Here is a 19790-nt window from a genome sequence, read left to right as displayed (position 1 = left end):
TAAAAGAAGAAAATCAGAACTAAGAATTCTGACCAACAATTTATTTGTTGTTATAGATAGAGACATTGCATACACCACAGTAAAATGCAGAAGAACAAGCATTTTCATCATCTGCCGAAAAAGGACTGCCCACTCCCAATTCACAAGCAATAGTTCTGAAACATACAGTCATCTAAAACATACTTTTTAATAAGGATGTAGGTCTCTACAGAGCAAATGGAAGCCCACAGACAACAGGCTCACTTCCTTCAAGTTATCTTTGATAGCTCCCTAAAAAATAAACCAAGTTTCATGTGGCTAAGAGCTCACAGCTTTGAAAATGATGCACTCCTCCCAGAGCGCAAATAAGCAAAGAGGGCTGGGGTTGTTCCCATGCCCATTCCTAGGGCAGCACAAAAAAACTGTAATAGCCCAAGATTTTTCCCCCATATTCTATTGCATAAGCTTTATACAAAATAACACATTTAGAAGATGTCACATTCATACAATACCAAAGTAACTAGCACAGAAGACAAAATTTCTGATATAAATTCACATCTAATTGACTATAAAAAGAACTATCAATGTGTTGTTACTTTAAAGTCACTGAAACTATCACATGGAAATACAGATTCAAAAGCTTCAAATAGTGAGAGTGGAAAATCAAATTTCAATCACCAGCTCTGACTTCCATAACAAAAGACTAAACAAGATTAGTTACCCCCTGATTATCCATTATTAAAGGTAAGCCTCAAAGAAATGTCTTCCAGAAAAAAAATCTCCATAAGAAACAAAATTCAAATGTAAATTAATCCTTATTAACATGCACACAAGAAACACAGGCATGTTATTAACAGCATTTGAAGAGCTAAAACTAAAAATAAACAGACAGATCTTCCCCTCATTAGATGTTCATCCAAAATTATGTCCCATCCAGAGAGCCTGCATATGGCACATTGTAGCAGTTGGGGACAATTTGAGTTTTTCCAACTTTAGTGGCAGCAGGATATGACTCTTAATTAAGATCCAGACTTCCCATTGTCCCAACCCTACCACACCTTTCCTGACTAAAAAAGTCAGTTTTTAGAGCATTTTTGTTTTAATTGTTCCTCAGCCAAGTTTGGCTGAAGAGCCATTTTCTAGCACATGTTCACTTAACAGAACTGCTGCTTTCATTTATCACAAGTGCCCCTCTGATCCCTGGAAAACAATCCCCCAGTAACAATTTCATTTCCATCCTCCCAGTTTGAAGATGCCAGACTTCAATAGTGATAGCCATGAAGTAAACAGGCTCAGGGCATCTTCCTGACATCCCAGAAATTTTACCTGACTCAACTCCCGCCCTGATGAACACCATCTAAAAGTCCTGACCTTGGCCTGTTGTTCTCTTTGCCCATGCTTCCCTTGCCCCAGTTTAAAAAGACACACCAAAATCTCTCCTCCTGCTCTCTTCCTCTCAGATTGCCACATGAGAGTCACCACTGGATATCTTCCCACAAGGATAACTGTTTATTCCACACTCATCTTTCGCCATAGCTCCATCTTTTCCCAGGTCAGCAGCTCTTTTTTCCTTCAAGGTCCTGGCTTTTGCACACCATCAGATTCCCCAGAGGGCTTTTATCCAAGCCACCTGAACTGATGACATTAACCTGTCTGCACAACAACTAGTTTTTTGAGACATGGACACTTGCACAGCTCCCCACTCTCTCACTCTGTGTCTCATCCATGTTCGAGGGCTGTAGCTGCACCAAATGAGCCTCTCTGACTGGGAACATGAAAACAGCAGGACCACCCGAGCCACCCTTATTAATATTAGCCAACACACTAACACTGATGTTTGATCAGTGATCTTGGAATCATCATAAAACACTCCTGGAAAATAATTGTGATAAATATGGATTCTAGGTAAAACACAGAAAACACCACATGGAAGTCTGGAATACCCACACAGAGTATAAAGTATATATACCAGCAATTCATCCTGGCTCTCCTGTCTAAATCAACTTTTCCATCACCTTATTTCCCTTATTTACATTAGATGAAAGAACTGGGAAGTCCATGGGACCCATGTGACATAGACAACTTCGCTACTACATCAAGAAACCCACTTTCCACAGACCAAAAAGCCAGCAAGCCACACTCACTAGTTTTCACAAGAGTTAGTTTTAAATCTGGAGCTACCACCTGTAAAAGTCACCAACTTCCATTCTTAAGTGTTTGTTCAGCTTCAGCACACTCTGCTACAATTCTCATGCACTACTTCCTCCTGAAAATGGCCATCAGAAAACTCAGAAATGCCTATCAGAAAGCCATCAATTAGCATCAGCCCAATACCTCAATGACAGCACAATGAAGGATCAACAGCTGAGAAAAGACCATGTACTTAGTATTCAACTAAGTATTCAATTAAGATCTCTTCCTGATAGAAATCTGAAAGATACTTCTCGAGTTTAAGTCTCTAAACTTGCAGTATTTCATGCAGACCTAAAATACAGCCCATCCCATGTGTACTAAACAGCTTGAAGTTCTCACATGGTTCTCAGCAGCTCACCTTTCTGCTATTACATATCCTTTCCCTTCCACCTTTCCCTAATATATATCCCATTTGTACCACTGCTCCTGTAAGGGAATTATCTTACAGATACCTTTTCTCATGGATGGTTCTTCTTTTCATACCACCACCTCTCTCTAGCTGTTCTGCAAATTGAAGTTTCACATCTCCACCTTCAAAGCACTGTCATTTGGTCCAAGATGTCAGCTCCTGCCTACCCATCCATCTGCAGTACCAGTTCCCATCACACCAAGGTGCAACTTTTCACAGCACTTTTCTCCACACATGCCCTCCTGCTTAGGAAACCTTCTCATTAACTTTTAGCGGGCTTATAAAACAGGAAATTCCAGAAGGAAACAGATGAAACTGCAAGGAGAGAATGGGACCTGACCAATGAAGAAAGAAGCAGAGCTCTTTGAAGGCAACGAGAAAGTTCAGATCTTGATGGGGACTGAAGCTAGTAGTCTTTCACAAGCAGACCTACTCACATTACTTATTCACATTCCAGCAACTTTATGCAGGTAAAAACTTCCCAAAGACCTAAAGGGAAAGAAAGTAGAAGAGGCAGACAGGAAAACCAGGAAAGCCACCCATGCAGGCCTGGAAGAAAAGTTCTAGTCACACAGACAAAATATTTCAATCTCTAAGAGCATGCACCCCCAAAAACCTGTGTGCAGTTTCAGTCTTCCATACAATATCCAATCATTGTGTGAGAAATTCCTTTTGGAGTCAAGCAGCTCAGCCACACACACAACAACAGTGATGGCACCCTTCATGCCTCAGGATACAACACTGTAGTGCCCCTCTGAGCAACTCAGTTAATCATGGTACACAAATGCCTTCTCCGAGGGGTTTATTTACAAAAGGAGTGTACTGCAGTATTTGCACAAGGATCATTCTGTCCACAGCACTCCAAACAGATGAGAGCACACACAAACAAATAGTTTATTGAGGAGTATTGGGCTAAACAATTTGGTGCATCAGGGCAGACTCCATCAGCTACGAGCAAACAGAATTCCCTCCAAAACTCAGGTGCACTTTTTATTCCAATGTGAAAGCTAAATCTGTCTATATTTATGAAGCTATTACAGAAATTGGAGTAATAACAGGTCTGGCTCCACCAGAAAACACTGGTGATGGGCATACATCAGTAAAAGCCTGTAATGTCCAGCTCCATACCACACTGAACAAGAAGTGACCCTTTCTTATTTAAGCTCCCAACAGTGAGACACAAAGTCCTCCCAAACTGTTAAAAGCAGACATTTGTTCCATGTCACTGCACAAGCACTGATGCCTCCATTTGCTGCAGGATTTCCAATTAGACCAAACACAACTATGTCACTTGACATTAGTCAAATGGAGAGTCATGGCAATACAAGGCAAACTCGCTGTCTTTTAATGGGGTGTAGTTCTTACAGACACAAAGAAAATTAGTACAAAGAGCTGATTCCTCATATACATTTCACAGTAAATGCAAATATTACTCAGACAATATAATTTCATAACACACTGAATTGAAGCAACTTTAGGTTTCCCATTTGCTATCACCAGGTTCTCAACTACCAGCTGACTGGCACAAACACTCTTAACACTGGCAAGGTGGTACCACCACAGTTCACCTCACAATGCTTCCACACCCCAAAGGAATCTTGCCAGCCTTTGTGCTTGTGTGCACATCCTGCCTGTAGGAGCAGAGCTGCCACACAAAGGGCACTGCCAGGCTGGATGAGGCTCTGAGCACCCTGGTCTAGTGGAAAGTGCCCCTCTAGTGGCAGAGGGGCTGGAACCAGATGATGTTTAAGGTCCCTTCCAACCCAAGCCATTCTGTGGTTCCATGTCAGAACGGGACCCCTACTGTGCAATTTTTCATCATTTCCACCAACTTCTCACCAGGAGGTTATTTTTGGAGATGAAAAAGCATTAGTATCCACAAAAATTTTCTCACACTTAATGCAGATTCAGTCCTACGCACTCTTTCCTTTGGCCAAAATCCCAGCCACACTATAAAAAATTATCAGGCTCTCCACGGTCTGATAACTGCGAGTCTTTGCTCTGATTCTTGAATACTCAAATGTTGCTTTGTTTTAAAGTTCCATGTTTAGCACAAATGGAGAACTTCGTAGGTTTTGCCTAGTTAAAAAAAAAAAAAAAATCATCTAGAAAGCAAGTAATGAATGATTTGGGGGAGGCAACATTCATTTGGAGAAATTCAGAGACTACATGTCTCCACTGTGCTCCCTCCTGCATTTAATGATATGGCCACAGACCAGACAACTCACAGGATACAATTACATGAGGCAGCTTCATACAGACTCACACAAAGCACAATTCCAGCCATCAGCTCTGAGCAAGGCAAGCTGACTGTGCTCAGCCTCAGTTAAACTGTTACTGGTCCCCTGGGTGACTCAGAGTCACCACACAAAACTGCTGGCATCACTGACATCCCAAAAACATTTACATGGGAGTCAATTCATGTAAGCACTTCTGACACTGGGGCACTTAGCACTTACCAGCTAATTCTGCTAAAAAACAAGTAAGAAACAAGTTTTAGGGCCTTGACAGTGATATGGTGGATGAAAATAGATGGTGAGTCCAAAGGCCCTTGCAACCTGAATTACCCTGTGATCCTAAGGGCTGATCAAACTGCCATATAGCTAATGCAACCTTTCTGTTCCAAATGCACCTGCTGAAAAGGGAGGGCTGCCAGAGCCAGAAATGCGTATCTGAAAAATGTAGGTAGCCCTGCAGTAGACTATTTAGTCCCATGAGCTGGTCTTAAAAAAAACCCTACAGGTACCCTTAATGATAAGAGCACATTGGAAGGTTTACAAAAAGCATTATCAGGTATTTTTCAGTCCTATTTTTAACGAAGAGATCACTAAAATGTTGATCTAGCATTCATCTATTCTCTTTTCTCCCCAACTTCTGAATTCTTTAGCCTATTTTAGCAAACTTCAACATAATATGGTAGGGAAAACAGAGATACCAAAGATTATATGCACTTACAAATACAGTAACCAAAAGAGACTCCACTGAAACACAGACCTCAGCATGAGGAAAATCAAAGCATGAGATACCAGCAGATCTACAAAGAAAAAGGCAAAGGAAATGAGGTTTCATAGAACTTCCCTGCTTACAAAATTACTTAATTAAAACTAGACCAAGTCAGTGGGAACTAGAGCCTATTGACAGTGGGACTTTCAGCAGACAATTTTTTCATGTGCAAGTTCAAAGGGTGAGACAAGAACAGCTTTTAAGACAACTTCAAGAAATATTCCACAAAGAAGACATGGAAGAATGTGCATACTTTCAATGGAGAAGCTAACAGGTTGGTGCTGGTGGGAGGACCCTGGGGGCTGATGAATTTTTCTTTCAGCATCAAGAGGACAACAAAACTCCACTGAGCAATTTAGAGACTAGCAAAAAAAATCAAGGTGCTGGTAAATCCAGCACTGACGCTAACCTTCCATTCAGGTCATGTCAGGGAAAGTGAGGATTCACTCCTACTCACCCTGCCACCTACTAAACATGAAGGGAGATGGGTCCCACATGCATATAAATGACTGCTAATTTTACTTAAGGTAACAAGCACAATATGAACAGTCTCCGTAAGTCACTTTGGGATTTTTGAGGACCAAAGCCAGTACACTGTTTAAAATATTTAATTTAAAGTGTTCAAGCAGTTTAAGGCACAGTACCACATCTGTTCTGCCACACAAAGGACTGAACAAAACTGCCCTATCGCTGTGCATAATCCTGTTACTCTACACTGTATATAAATGATTCAAAATCATCACAAGCTCTATCCTAAAACCAAATGTATTGTCTTCATCTATTCATCTCCAGGAGTTTTCCAATGCTCTTTCTGCAGGCAACTTTCATCTGACATGCAACCTAAATTTACTCACAGCCAGTTTACACCCATTTGTTCTTGTGCTAACCTTGCCCTTTAAATCTGAGAGTTCTTTCCCCTCCCTGATGGTCACTCCTCTGATGTATTTATAGACAGCAGTCATATTCCCTGTCAGCCTTCATACTCTAAACTAAACAAGCCAAACCTCTTGGTCTTCTCTGGTTAGGAAGGCTCTCCAATACCCTGAACACCCCACTAGCCCTTCCCTGCACCTGTTCCAGCTTGAATTCCTCCCTCACAGACAGGCAACTAGAACTGTATAACACATGCCAAAGAGGCCCAATAAGGCACTCTACAATAGCATTAGTACACCCTTATCCCATGAAAATAAATCCCCAATAATCTGTCTTTTCCACCAATGCATCAGCTGTGACCCTTAGCCTGCAGTGGAGCAATACACACCAAGGTTTTCTGAGAGCTGGCTAACTCTGTTAGACCTCTAATAAACCCTGGTGACAAGCACTGAAGTGCTGCAAATGAAACTCTACACCAGCATTAAAGGAATAGCTTTATCCTCTCAATTTAGTAACCACAATGGTTCAGTCTGCTGTGTGTTGACCCAGACTCACAGTCCCAAACAAGAGCCTCTCAGCTTGCCAACGCTGAGGCGGTCACTCTACCAAACACCCAAGAGAAAACATACCTAACAAAACAAAAAAATGCAACAAAAACACCCAAACACACAAACAAACACACACAAAAAAATCCACAACAAAAAAAAACCCAACAAAACCAAAACCACATGCACATAAGAATTAAAAAAAAACCCAAAAAAAAAAACCAAAAACAACACAGCAACCAAACAAGTAAAAAAATGGCCCCAGACAACCTTTGTTAGTCCCAGCACTAAAACCCTATGGGAACTTAATTTGGTCAGCAAACAAAACCAGAGCATCAAATCTCTACCAGACATAGGGATATGCAAGGGAGACTTTTAATTTGTATCCCATGTTTCCATTTATATTTCACCATCCACTACGGGCCACCAAAAGACAGTATATTAAGCTGCACTTTAATTAAAATAGTATGTAAGTGTTGCAATCAGGCTCAGGCTGGGTTTTACTCAATGTCACACTCTTGGTTGGTTTAAAGCAGCTCATTATGGTTTGTGAAGTTGCTGTGTTGCAGACACTTCTGGGCCACCTGAGGACTCTGCTCCAGGCTTCAACTACTTCTGAAACAGGTGACCCAAAGGAAATACATTCTGGCTCCCAAAAGCTACCTTTCTTCTCAGGGATGGGGTTATTTTCCTCTCCAGTTCATGAATGAGCTTTGGATATTGAGCTCTAAAGCCACTGGATAAGAGGTTAGACCTTGAATGTGCCACTATGGAAACAAACTTCTGTCCTAATTATTTCAACACCGTGTCTCCACTATGCATGCTCCCTTGAGATCCTGTAGGTTCTCATTATTTGTATTTGATTTGGTAATACCTTGGTAAACAACTGATACTGTTCTTTGGTACACTCAGGCTCACAAACCTTCTGTTTTATGCAACCAGTAGCATATCCACTTTGTGCACAAAACAACAAGTATTAATGCTCCACTTCCCACTGCAGCCAGAAAAGGACAATCCTTCCTTCTACACCAGTCATTATTACCTTTTAAGTATGAAGAAAAAGCCACATGGAGATTCTAAATGCTAACTTGGTAATTTTTCCCCTGCCCTGAATCCAAAGGTCTGAAACTATCACTGAATTTCATCTATTCCAGCTGCTAGGATCTTCTATTCTGCACAGCACCCTCTATAGCATGCCCCACACTGCTGACACTGAGGTAAGAGCTGCACCATAATCCAATCTAATTACCACACAGAGCAGTTAAATGTTGGGAATGCAGGTCCAGCTACTAGAGCCAGAAAAAAAAACAATTGATCAGCTGGACTGGGAATTAACATGAATACCTACAGGAAGCTAGATATCCTGGTGCCAAAACTCTGCTCTTCCACAAGTTCAAGGCAGGAAAACCCACCTACTATTAGGAGCATGCCATCACTGAAGCCTAAAAATAAGGACCAGGCACACTCCATAAACACAGTTCAAATCAAGTGAGTCTTTAGCCCTTCTAACTCTTCTTCCCACAAAGGTGATCAACAGCAGTTTACATGGTACCTTTTGCAATATGGACATATGCAAGGAACAGGTTCTACTCTCAAGTCCAGATCTCAAATGCACTTTTCCTCCATAGTCCCTTTATCATCTCTTTTGTGCATCAAAACTTATTTAATTCATTTTTATTAGCAATGTCAGCTTCATGATAAAGAGGTATGAAAGTGGTAGAGGAAAGTATACATTACTGATCTCCATGCACCCCCAGCAGCTGCTTAGAAACTCTTTACAAGTCTCTTTTTCTTCCACAGATGGTGAAGTCCTTTCCTTCCGTGCATTAAATACTCAACAAAACACACTCACCAAATTATCATATCAAACCATAACCATGCATGATAATTATGTCTTAAATCAGGATTTCTTCTACTGAATTTGAACCAAAATAAACATGGTATAGAGAACAAATGTATGCTTATAGTGAACAACCATTCATCAGCTTAAGTAACTCTAATGGATGTCACTTTAAACTAAGCCTGTACCATCTGTTCTACCCCTCAATTAGCAAGCAAAAAAATTATTCAATAGGCAGTTTAAGAAAGCCAGCTAATTTATGTAAGTTTTATTTCTCTTCAGCTCAGTGAAACATCCTCTTGTAATGCTTGGTATTCAGAAACAGATCAGAATGGAAGGTTGCTTTTTCTAACGCTATTAGGAATTTTGTCAGGGGAAATAAAATACCCATGTAATATTTCACCGTATCAAAAAAAATCTCGTTAACAGCTTACATTTTACTTTAGAGAGCATGATGTTTCTCTCAGTACCAAAATCAGCTGGGAACTAAACAAATCAAATCTGAAGTGCTGCACACGTGAACACGAACAAAACTTAGGACTCAGCCCTACCCTGACAGACTGAGTCTACCAGCCCAGCAGGAGGCTGGGGATGTGCCCTCAGACCCGGGGGTCTGTTAACTATGTCAATTCCTAACTCACCTCTCAGAGGCAAAACCCAGTCCTGCAGGCTGCTGTGCACAGCCTCACACTGTACCAGGACAAATTCTATGCAAGGTGAGATACTCTCCTTTGAAAGCAAACTCTGTTTGAAAGCAGTGCAGTGCCAAAAGATCCCTACTTGTGAGAGTGCATGAAAAAATTGCATATTCATCCAATTCTTACTGCAAACCTCCATCCAGTTTCACTTCAAATTGGCCTCTCCTACCACTCAGCAACATATGAAAACACTGAATAGAATCTCTCTTCAGTATGTTGGACCCTGACCTGCTGGAAGGCTCTGTCACCACCAATCTTCGAGTTCCCTCTTGGATGTTTGTCTAAAAAAAACCATGCAATAACAAGGGCTATTTCCACTGGAAACCTCAAATCCACCAGCATAGGCAACACATCCCAGGGAAAAGAAAGGTGCGAGACCTCATTCTCCCAGTACTGTTGAGCAGAAGCAGGCAAGAGAAGGTCACTGCCAAACACTCTTGGTTCACCTCTTGGAATAGCACGCTGGTTGAAAACTACTTTAAGATCCTGGAAATATCACTTTATATTACACCTTAATTTACATCGTGGTTTGGGTACTGAGAAAGGCTCATCAGCCACAGATGAGCCAGGAGATCTTGCACACTTCACATCAGCATTACTAAATACTGCAGAAGCAGCTCAAACTGAGATGGCTCACCAAGGGATTACTGAAGATTACAGCTCTCTCCCCTTCCCACACGATTGTGAATCTGAGAGGACACACTGAAGCCTCTGACACTGCTGTGCTGTTTTGCCGCATGTTTTAAGACAGACAGCTCTGCACAGGCCACAGTTCTTGTTCAGAGATTCAAAGCTCAGCAAAATAACTCTCTTTTATGCTTAGTAGGGGAAGAAAAGGAGTCAAGCAGAATCACCATCCTGAAACAGCACAGACCAAACCAACAAAGCACAACATCAAGAAACAGACCAGAGGCTGAATTCTGCTTTGGTCTAAAACATTCAGCAATACTTTCCCCAGCCCAGCCTCCCTGGTGTAATCCACAACTCTAGTGCCCACACAAACACAGACTGTCTCCTCTAAGCAACTGCACTCCAAAGAGGAGTAAGAGCTCTCAAAGAGAATTCATCTTTTCACTCTGCACCATTCTTATATCTTCTACACACCTGTAAGTACTGCTGAGAAAACTCAAGCCTGCAATGGCTGTTGGGTGCTGTTCAAGCGCAAACATACAAATGGCTTTGCACTGGACTTCAGTGCCTTGTTTCATACTATCACCTCTATGTTTCTCTGACTTGAAAAGCACCCCGAACTATCCAACTTAGGTGCCTTCTGCACCTAAGGCATCTGTCTTGAACCAGTGATCAGGTCACAAGACGATCTGTTAGAGGAGTTTTAGAGTACTGAGTGCTATCAAAGTATGTTAGCCCTCACTATGTTTTACACATGCTGTTTTTAACAGACTTGAGACAGCACCAACCAAAGAAAAGCATCTCTGCCCTCCACTCTTTTTATCCTGAATCTCTTTTGTCTTAAATTGCAATGCAAGATGTAACCAAAAGTATGTATTCTATTACCATCTGTTAAAAACAGGTGGGACAGTGTTCTTTTATCTCTTTCATGACCCATCCCTCATAACTTCAGAGGTTTATCTTCTGTTAACGGGCCAGCTGTTAAAACCAGGTGTGGTAGTGTCCTTTATCTCTTCCCCCTCTCCCCAGGGAGATATCTCCTGTTAATGAGCCATTGAGTCTCACTGCATGACTGATAAAATTACATCATCCCATTGTGAGATGCTCCACCCAGAGGGAGGAGCCAAGCATTCCTACCTGGATATAATTGGAGAATTAGAACACCACAGGCAGCCTTTTTTCACTGTATTCCCAGAGGAAGACCAGGCCCATCTACACCACCACTGGACCTTCAGAGGAAAACTACACCCATCTACAGGATCACTGCTTCAACAGAACCACATCTGTCGCTCGAGGAGGACTGCAGCCACCACTTAATCTGACTGCTGCTAACACCCTGACCAACAGGGTGTCAGGCTGTATTCTGACTCTGTCAGCGTTTTTTGTACTACTGCATTATATTTTCTTAGTAAAGAAATTATTCCTATTCCCCTGTCTTTGCCTGAGAGTCCCTTAATTTCAAAATTATAGTAATTTGGAGAGAGGGAGTTTACATTTTCCATTTCAAGAGAAGCTCCTGCCTTCCTTAGCAGACACCTGTCTTTCAAACCAAGACACTCTTGAAAAAGAAGATTCCACTGTCTGCAGTCATGGTGCTGTGGTCTTGTGAAGTCCTTCTTGTGAAGGACTTCACAAAATAGTGTCATGAAAAAACAGAAAACCAGCAAAGCCTAAGAATGTCAATGATGGCCATGACATCCACAGATCAGACTTGTATGTGAATGACGGAGATAGCTTGAGCCCTTCCTGTAAAGGTGCAATTTCATTATAAGTTCCAGCTCCTTTTAACCCAAACTGAACTGGTTTGCCTTAGAGATTTCTCTTCTCTGGCTCAGTGCTAACATATGAGCACAAGTGTTTAGTTAGAAAAGTCCTAGAGAGGCAGGAGCCATGAATCAACTGGATGCTGTCCCAATATAATGGGTCTTGTTTCATCCACACTCAGTCTTATTCTGAGAATACACACTTTATCGCTAAAGTGCTAGGAAATTTCAAATCATGCAGATGATCTCAGTCTTTGTTTTAAGCTGATACTTTTTCAAATTAACAGACTGAGGTGAGAAGAGAAACAGACTACAAATATTTCAGCTTTTTCCATTGTAGTTTAGCTCTCCAGATGGTTAACCTAGGGCAGTGATGCTTGGCCTTTCACTCCTGAAGTTGATACACTAATCCATGAACTGTATCAGATGACACCAACTCCCCTGTGCTCTCTGACACCAGACAAAGCTCAGCTTCTGAACCCCTGTCCACCAACAGTCAGGAAAAAAGGCAATGATAATGCTGATGAAGGCATTCAAACAAAAGGAAGAGATTGGCGTAAGAGGGTGCACTAAGCCTTGGCTGGATCCTGAAGCAGATTCTACCACATCACTGACCTTTACAGAACCACCTTGCCCCACTCAAAGGCTTCACGTCTCCCATTATATTCATTCACTAAGAAAACACCCTCCAGACATCTGAGACGTATCTCTGTTATGCTTACGAGAACTTATTAATCACAGCAAATGCTATCTATAGAACACGCATTAATGAACAGCCAGCTCAGCAGCATGAGTTCTGGAACAGAGTCACTGCAGTACAGAAGTGCCACCAGTTTGTTACTGGAAAATGAATACCACAGATATCATTGTTAAGTGTGTAGTTTAACAGACAAAAGATTGGGAAGACAAGCAAGTTATCTAAATAGAAATTCTGCAAGCTAAGTGTGATACTGGGATTGTACTGCACAGCTCTGTCATCCACGTAACTTCAGGAAATCCATGCACATAGCACATTTCTTAACTATTTCAATTTTACTGTGCTTGGGTTACTCTTCCCAGAGTATCATGAAGTATCAGAGAATTATGGAAGTTTGTAAGAAAAAGCCAGTTAGCAAGAAAAGGGGCAATACGAATATGTAATACTCTCAGAAAATTATATGTACACTTGTTCACAACAGCAAGCTAAAAATTTCTTCATGTGTTCCACCAGAACAGATTCTCTGTTGAGACCATATTAGCTTTGGTGGTTTAGTGATAGTGTTTTAGTGTTTGTTTTTGGTTTTTTTTTCCTACATGCCAAACAGCTTCTACAACAGCTGCTTGTTGACAAAAATGAGAAGAAATGCAGTTGTGTAGAACACTCTGCAATGTCACAACCAATTCTGATTCCCAATCAGAATTTCTGTTAAAAATAATTTTAACTGAGTATGCTGAGCTGCAGAGCACTTACAACCTATACAACCAGTCCCTCCTTCACTTCTACAGGTGTGAATTCCAGTATAACCCCCAGTTAAACATCTTTAGGCTCAGCTCTGCAGGAATTTTCAATCAGATTCCCCAGCACTTATCAAAAAGTAACATTATTACATCCCATATAATAGCTTCAGTACTCTATTAGGCTTTTCAGAGAAATTCATGAACAGACCAGAGCAGGAGTTTTCCAAGTCACAGCTGAGAATCCCTCCCCACTCCCACAGTACCTGGCTATAGTACGAATTCCTCATTAAACCTGAAGGGAAATTAAGTAACATGACAGGGATAACAAGGCAGTGGAGTTCCATGTTCTACCAACTCATCTTAACATTATTGAATTCAACAGAAGACAGACACACAAGTTATCTGTCTTGAGCTAAGAACAATGGATCTACCATGTCGTCCACAGAAAATGCTTTTTTTCAATTTGATAAACCTTTTAGTATGGCAGGAAATCATGAACACTGCTAAACTACCAGGATGATCAAAGATCAAAGCGTGCCACCAGCTAACAAAGTACACAAATAAACCAGGATTATCATAAACTATGAACACCAAGTGTAAATACACTTATGCTTAAAACACCATTCACTGAATTCTTACTGCCTTGAGTCCTCAATATCATAGCAGCTATCAACTATCAAGATATAGAACAACAATCATTGATTCAGTCTAATTCTCAGCTTACAGAACAGTATAATAGAATGTCTACTATACAGCTTTCATTTAGATCAAGTAGCACTTGACATCAAAACTTCTGATAGTAATCACATTCCACATGACAAAGTCTTACCTTATAATTGCTGGAATTTACCCAAGAAGTGGCCAGTCCATCAACCATTTTATCCAGCATAGTCTGATCATGTTCAAGATCAGCTGACTTCTGTTTATCTGAGAAATAATCTATCAATTCCTGGCCAACCTGAAGTCTTTTTCCAACATCCTTCTGCAGCACCTGTGCCAAGCAGTACTCCATAGTGGGCTCCATAGTGTCTCAGAAATACAGCACCAGCCAGAAAGCCAGAGGGCAGCAGGGCCAAAAACTCCCTCTACAAATGTACGCAGGAGGTCGCCTCTTTCTTCGATGAAGGTTACTGAGGGCCTGGGTTTCAAAGATGCAATTCTGAGAATGGCAACAATGCACCATGTGTGTGTGGACAGCAGCTGGCAGGATATTAAAAGTCCAATTTAAATAACTAGTAATAGATGAAACAACGAGCAGCTCCGTACAGTTGAGTCTGCAATAAATCCCAATTCAGCAGTCCATTCTGAAAGAAATGAAAAAGAACAGTATTATAGGTTAAATTAAGACTAGAGGAAAAAAAAAAAAAAGATTGAAAGCATGTCACAAAATAGGTTATTCACATACAGCTGTGAAGCTGTCTAAGTCAGATATGAGCAGCACTGGTCTATTTTAAGGAATCAAACAAGGTAGGTCAGGACAAAAACCTTATTCTTTACAACAGCAATTATCCATCAGTTCCCTGGAAGTTTTAGTGACAGATAGTAAACCTGTGGCTTAAAGCAACAGCTGATTAATAATCAGTATTATTGCAACTGCCACCATCCACCCAAAAAGGTGGGGACAAAATCCTTAAGCAGGTCACCAGGAAAACCTATCTACTTTAAGTGAAAGCAGGAAGAGGTCTGGATCCTGTTTTGACTGTTGGCCTTCAGCAATCAATGTCATCAGCTGGTCAGCAAGATAAAGCACTAACACAGGACTCCAGGAATGTAAAATGATCAGTTTTCAAAAGCCAGGTGCTCAAGCTGAATTCTCTTACATCCCAACTATACACATCCAGGAAACAGCACTCACTGGCACACTCTAAATGCGGTTCTGATAACCAAGGCCACACACAAGGAAGGTCAGGCTAGACTTTGCTGCCACTTAGAGGCACAGCATCACCTCAAAAGCTTTTGGCTTATGCAAAAAAAAAAAAAAAAAACAAAAAACAAACCAACCAACCAACCAAAAAACCTGAACAACTGTATGTTTTGGCTCTGGTTATGTTCTTGAACCCTAGGACCCTCTTGAACCCTCCTGTCCCCTTCATTAGGGACCTTTTTTGTCCCTACACCTGCAGCCAAATGAATCCCTCCAGGCATCCAGGGAACAGACTAAGGGCCTGTCCTCCGCCTTCCCACAGACCAGGGCTCCTGGCACCACCATAGTGCTTCCTGAAGAACTCCCTCATCACAGGTTAGCTCTTTTAGGAAGTGGGTGATAAAAACCCAGGGTGTCTTTTTGTTTCCAGGCTAATAATACCCAAAGCTAGAAATCTGCCCTACTTTTTCCACCAACATGAGGAAAGCAGGTCAAGCTCAGAGTTAAGGGAAGAGGTTGTGCAGCAGACACCTGGTTCAATAAACAGCTGGAAGGAAGCTGGAGGCACGAGTTTGCTAATTGGAAGCACTGGGGCAGCAAATCTAAATACCTTCTTTTGAGCAAATTAGGCCTTCGTGAAGGCCTTAACAAAGCAAAGTGGACCTGACAGCAGATAAGATGCACACAAGAACCCCAGCCCAGAAACAAAAGCACCCTCTGGACAGGAGACTATTCAGTTCATGACCTCATCCCCATCTTCCTTGGCCACATCTTACCACCCCCAAGCACAGCACCTAGATTCAGCTCTGAGGGCTTAAGCTTCCCTAACCCTACAAGTACTGCCACATGTGTCCCAGCTTCCCACACGGGTTGTGCAGGAGTCACCAGAGTGCAAGTCCCTCCATTCCAGGCAGCCAGTTCAAATCCCTGCTGGCTGATGGGCATCCAAACTGGTTCTGTAAACCAACGGACTCACCTCAACCAACTGCCAGGCAAATCTTATCTTCAACCAGAAGGGATTGCTCATGTTTATACACTAAGCTCCCCCCTTGTCAGCAAAACCTCATCCCCCGAGCAACAAGGAAACCTTGGCTGCTACTGCACACACAGCACCTCAAACTTTGAGTTAGTGCTGTGACAGATTACTGCTTGTGTCCCCTACCCCAATCTAAACCATCTCAAGGACAAACAAAACTCCCACCATTTCAAGTCACCTCAGGAGGGATTTGATTTTAAATCCTAAAGCTGTCAACATCCCCTCCAATCAGTACTCTTAACACCTTTTTTCCTTCTAAAACAAAGTTCCAAACTAGAAGGAAGCATTGCCTTTTTTACTGCAGTTTCTACTGATGCTACAGATTCTCTCTTGGTTGATTTAGCACCAAATCTGAAAGAAGCTCTCTGAGCTTTCCCATCCTTAACCAAAATGGTTCATGATATGGCACTCACTCCCATGACAGCACAGGCACAAAACAGATACTTCCACAATTGTACAAGCACAGCAGATGCTTTCATCCAGCTCTCCCTGTCTGCAGCTTTGAATACTGGCCCCTGCCCTGCCCTCTAGCACAGGCTGGTCTTGCTCTTTGCTGCAGACACTCCACTTAAGGGAGACGGTCTTACAGCAATGCCTAAATACCCAGTGGAAACATTTTCACATAATAGGGAAGCATTTCACTGGACACCTCATTAGCATAGAGCTACTGGAGAAGGGACAGGGAACTGGTACCAAAATGCTACCACATTCTAGCTGACACCCTTCAAGTTAGCTGAGAAGTTTGTTTCTGGACTCCAGAAGCTGCACACATGTTCAAAAGGGGACTCTTCTGTTAAACTGGATAGATAGTGAAGAAAGTCTAACTGCTTTTAAAATGGAAATGTGGAACTTGCTTAAACTTGAAAATTCAGATTACCGAAGGGTATGAATGAGTGCTAGTGACCACAGAATAGCCTTTTTTTATTAACATCACACAGAGGCAAGACCCAACGTGTCCAGAAACCATTAGCTGGCTATACTGCCGTGAGAAATGAGCATTCAAAGTTTCAGGTCTGTCTTCTAAGTGGTTTTCATTAAAGAGTTTGTAAGTCTCTGCCTACAAGCACAGAAACAATCTTTAAAGCAAACTAACATAAATAAATTTCTCTCCACTTTCCTTACTTTTTAAACACATGAAGGAAGGCATAGGATAAAAATTGTGGTACACTACAGAAGGACAAATTTGTGTCATAACCTTGAGGACTGTAATCTGAAGAACATCCACTATACATTATGGCACCACTATCAAATGCATACAGGGAAGAAGAGCCAGAAACATCTTTGAATCCTGGGGAAAACAGTAAATGGAAGCCAAGAGGAAAAGCTCAATGTGGCTTGCATCTACCAGCTAACAGGTGTTTAAGTAGCACTTTTCTAAAAAAAAAAAACAAAACCAACTATCCTTACACATGTTAGGAAGTGTGTTGACTCCCTTCTTCCCAAAAGGAGGAAGTGGAAAAAACACCACCTGAGAAAAACAAGACCCAAGTTGACAAAAAAAACTAACCTGCCAGACAATGAAGCATATGGCTGCTGCATCCCATCAAGTCTGCAATTATCTGGGCAGATGCTCCCCACGTAAGTTTTGAAAAACACAAAGCTTTCTTTTTTCTTTTCTTTTTTTTCCTGTTTTTTTCTGAAAAACAGAAGCAAAAAACTTCTGTTCCTGGACTTCTTGAGTCAATGGTACAAGATACAAACAGCTTTGGATGGGGATGTTAAGTACAACCTCTTCCCACAGAAGAACAGTCATGCAGAACTCAATAACTCAGTGGCACAGGTCCTGTATTTGGAGCTCCTCCAAGTTTTGAGAAGGGTTGCCAGTATAAGCTCCAGAGCAAGGGTTTTCTCCAAGCCTTGTAGTCTGCCCTTGAAGAGACAGGCTAGGCTCAACACAAAGAAGAATCCAAGAGAAAAAGCTACCCCAATTATGTCATTGGAAAAAAGTTCTTTGTTTCATTAATAAGCCATCAAAACTATATGCTTTGTAACACCCAAATTTTTCCATTAACAGCTATCCCATAGAAAGCCACTATACAAAGGTTTATGTTTAATGCCACCTTGGAGCTCAAAATGATGAATTTAAAGGGGAAAGCTGACAAAGACCAAACAGTCCAAAGTTACTCAGCTTAGAGACTACCATAATAACAACATAAAAGCTGGTACAATTCACAGTAAAGCAACTGGCTGAACACATAGAATAAATTAATCCAAACAGTAATAAGGAAATACTTGTTACCTAAGATACTGTGGCAATTTAAACTACCTAAGTCAATGCATTTTTTTCGGCACTTAGGAGAACACCACTGACCCCAGACTAAGTGAAAGTGCATGATTTGCAATTATCCAATCAGACTTTATCTTAGGATAACTTCACAGGAAATCTGGAATCTTTTCCCTCTTATGAAGAAGGGAACCTGAAGCACATAAATATGCACTATTACTCTCTTGGTGTTCTGCCTATCCTTGGGAGTTCTTCCAACATAACTATTTAACTTTAAAAATTATGTTTTACTCTCTTCTGCTCTAGACATCAGGTTATCTTTGTCAGGTTTCACTGTCATCTTCATTTACCAAAAAGTCAGTGCAGTCCATAACCTCCCCAGACAACTGCTCCAGACACAAGCCTCTTGCTGCCACTCATAATCACTGGAGGCAAGAGCTAGCGTCACTCAATAACCAGCTCTTTCCAGTCATCTTCCTGAAGGTATCTCTCAACTTCCAGCCAGTGAACTTAATTTGTAACCAACTTGTAAACATGACCACACTCCTTTTGTGGGTTTTTTTGTGTACGTGGTTAGCTGTAGCCCAACAGCTGTAGAAATAACACAGCAACACAATTGTACCAACAAGCCTCCTTCTTCACAACTCTCGGGACCTAACTGCAGTCACTTCAGTTTAAAATTAGTTCCAGGTATATTTAACAGACTTCTGTCAACTACAGAACTCTGATCCTTCAGGAGATGTCCACCCTAGCCAAATGGAACAATTTTTTTTCAAATATAAAAGCAACCAGGCATCCAACCTGCAGTACTTAACCACTTCTGCAAGGTGGGCAGTGTAAACACATAACTAACTCGGTTTGCCAGCTAAGCCCCCTTGGGCGAAAAATTCAGAGCTATTAGAACAGCACCTGGAAACCATCTGCTGCAAACACTAAGTGGAGATCTCACCAGCAAGGCAGTGTCAAATTGCAGTTCTGCAGGATGGAAGTTCTCAGCCCTCTGTCCATTTCTCTATTTTTGCCTCCACCAGTACAGCTATACCCTCCCCAGAGGGGACTGGTGTCAGGCCTCTACGAAGTATTACAATCATCAAGCACTCAACCAAACCTACTTTTCCCTGGGGCGTGCAAGCAGCCGTGAACAAAGCAGCTCCAAGTGTTCCTACTGTAAAAACTCTGAGAGAAGGAGGTGGCAAGTATAACATCAAGTGTCCTACTTGAAGAAGTAAGCAACATCTTTCTGGAGCTGAAGAGTTTGTAGGAAACACCCACCAAGCAAGTGACAGATGGGCTCTC

General features: G+C 41.6%; 1 protein-coding gene across 1 annotated transcript in view; it reads right to left on the bottom strand.

Annotated features, from left to right (window-relative positions):
* CLASP1 (cytoplasmic linker associated protein 1) overlaps positions 1-19790 on the bottom strand; it is a 170910-nt gene that overhangs the window by 144572 nt on the left and 6548 nt on the right. Inside the window, exon 2 of the mRNA XM_088058894.1 lies at positions 14200-14674. Within this exon, the coding sequence (XP_087915020.1) occupies positions 14200-14394 (195 nt within the window). The 5' untranslated portion in view covers positions 14395-14674. The remainder of the gene's footprint in view (positions 1-14199; positions 14675-19790) is intronic.

The sequence above is a fragment of the Pseudopodoces humilis genome, chromosome 8 (genome assembly GCF_049639895.1).
Source record: "Pseudopodoces humilis isolate 2021_Gansu_Grassland_sample_001 chromosome 8, ASM4963989v1, whole genome shotgun sequence".
NCBI classification, from domain to species: Eukaryota; Metazoa; Chordata; class Aves; order Passeriformes; family Paridae; genus Pseudopodoces; species Pseudopodoces humilis.
Note: the sequence above shows the minus strand (reverse complement) of the source record. Positions and strands in the feature narration are given on the sequence as shown.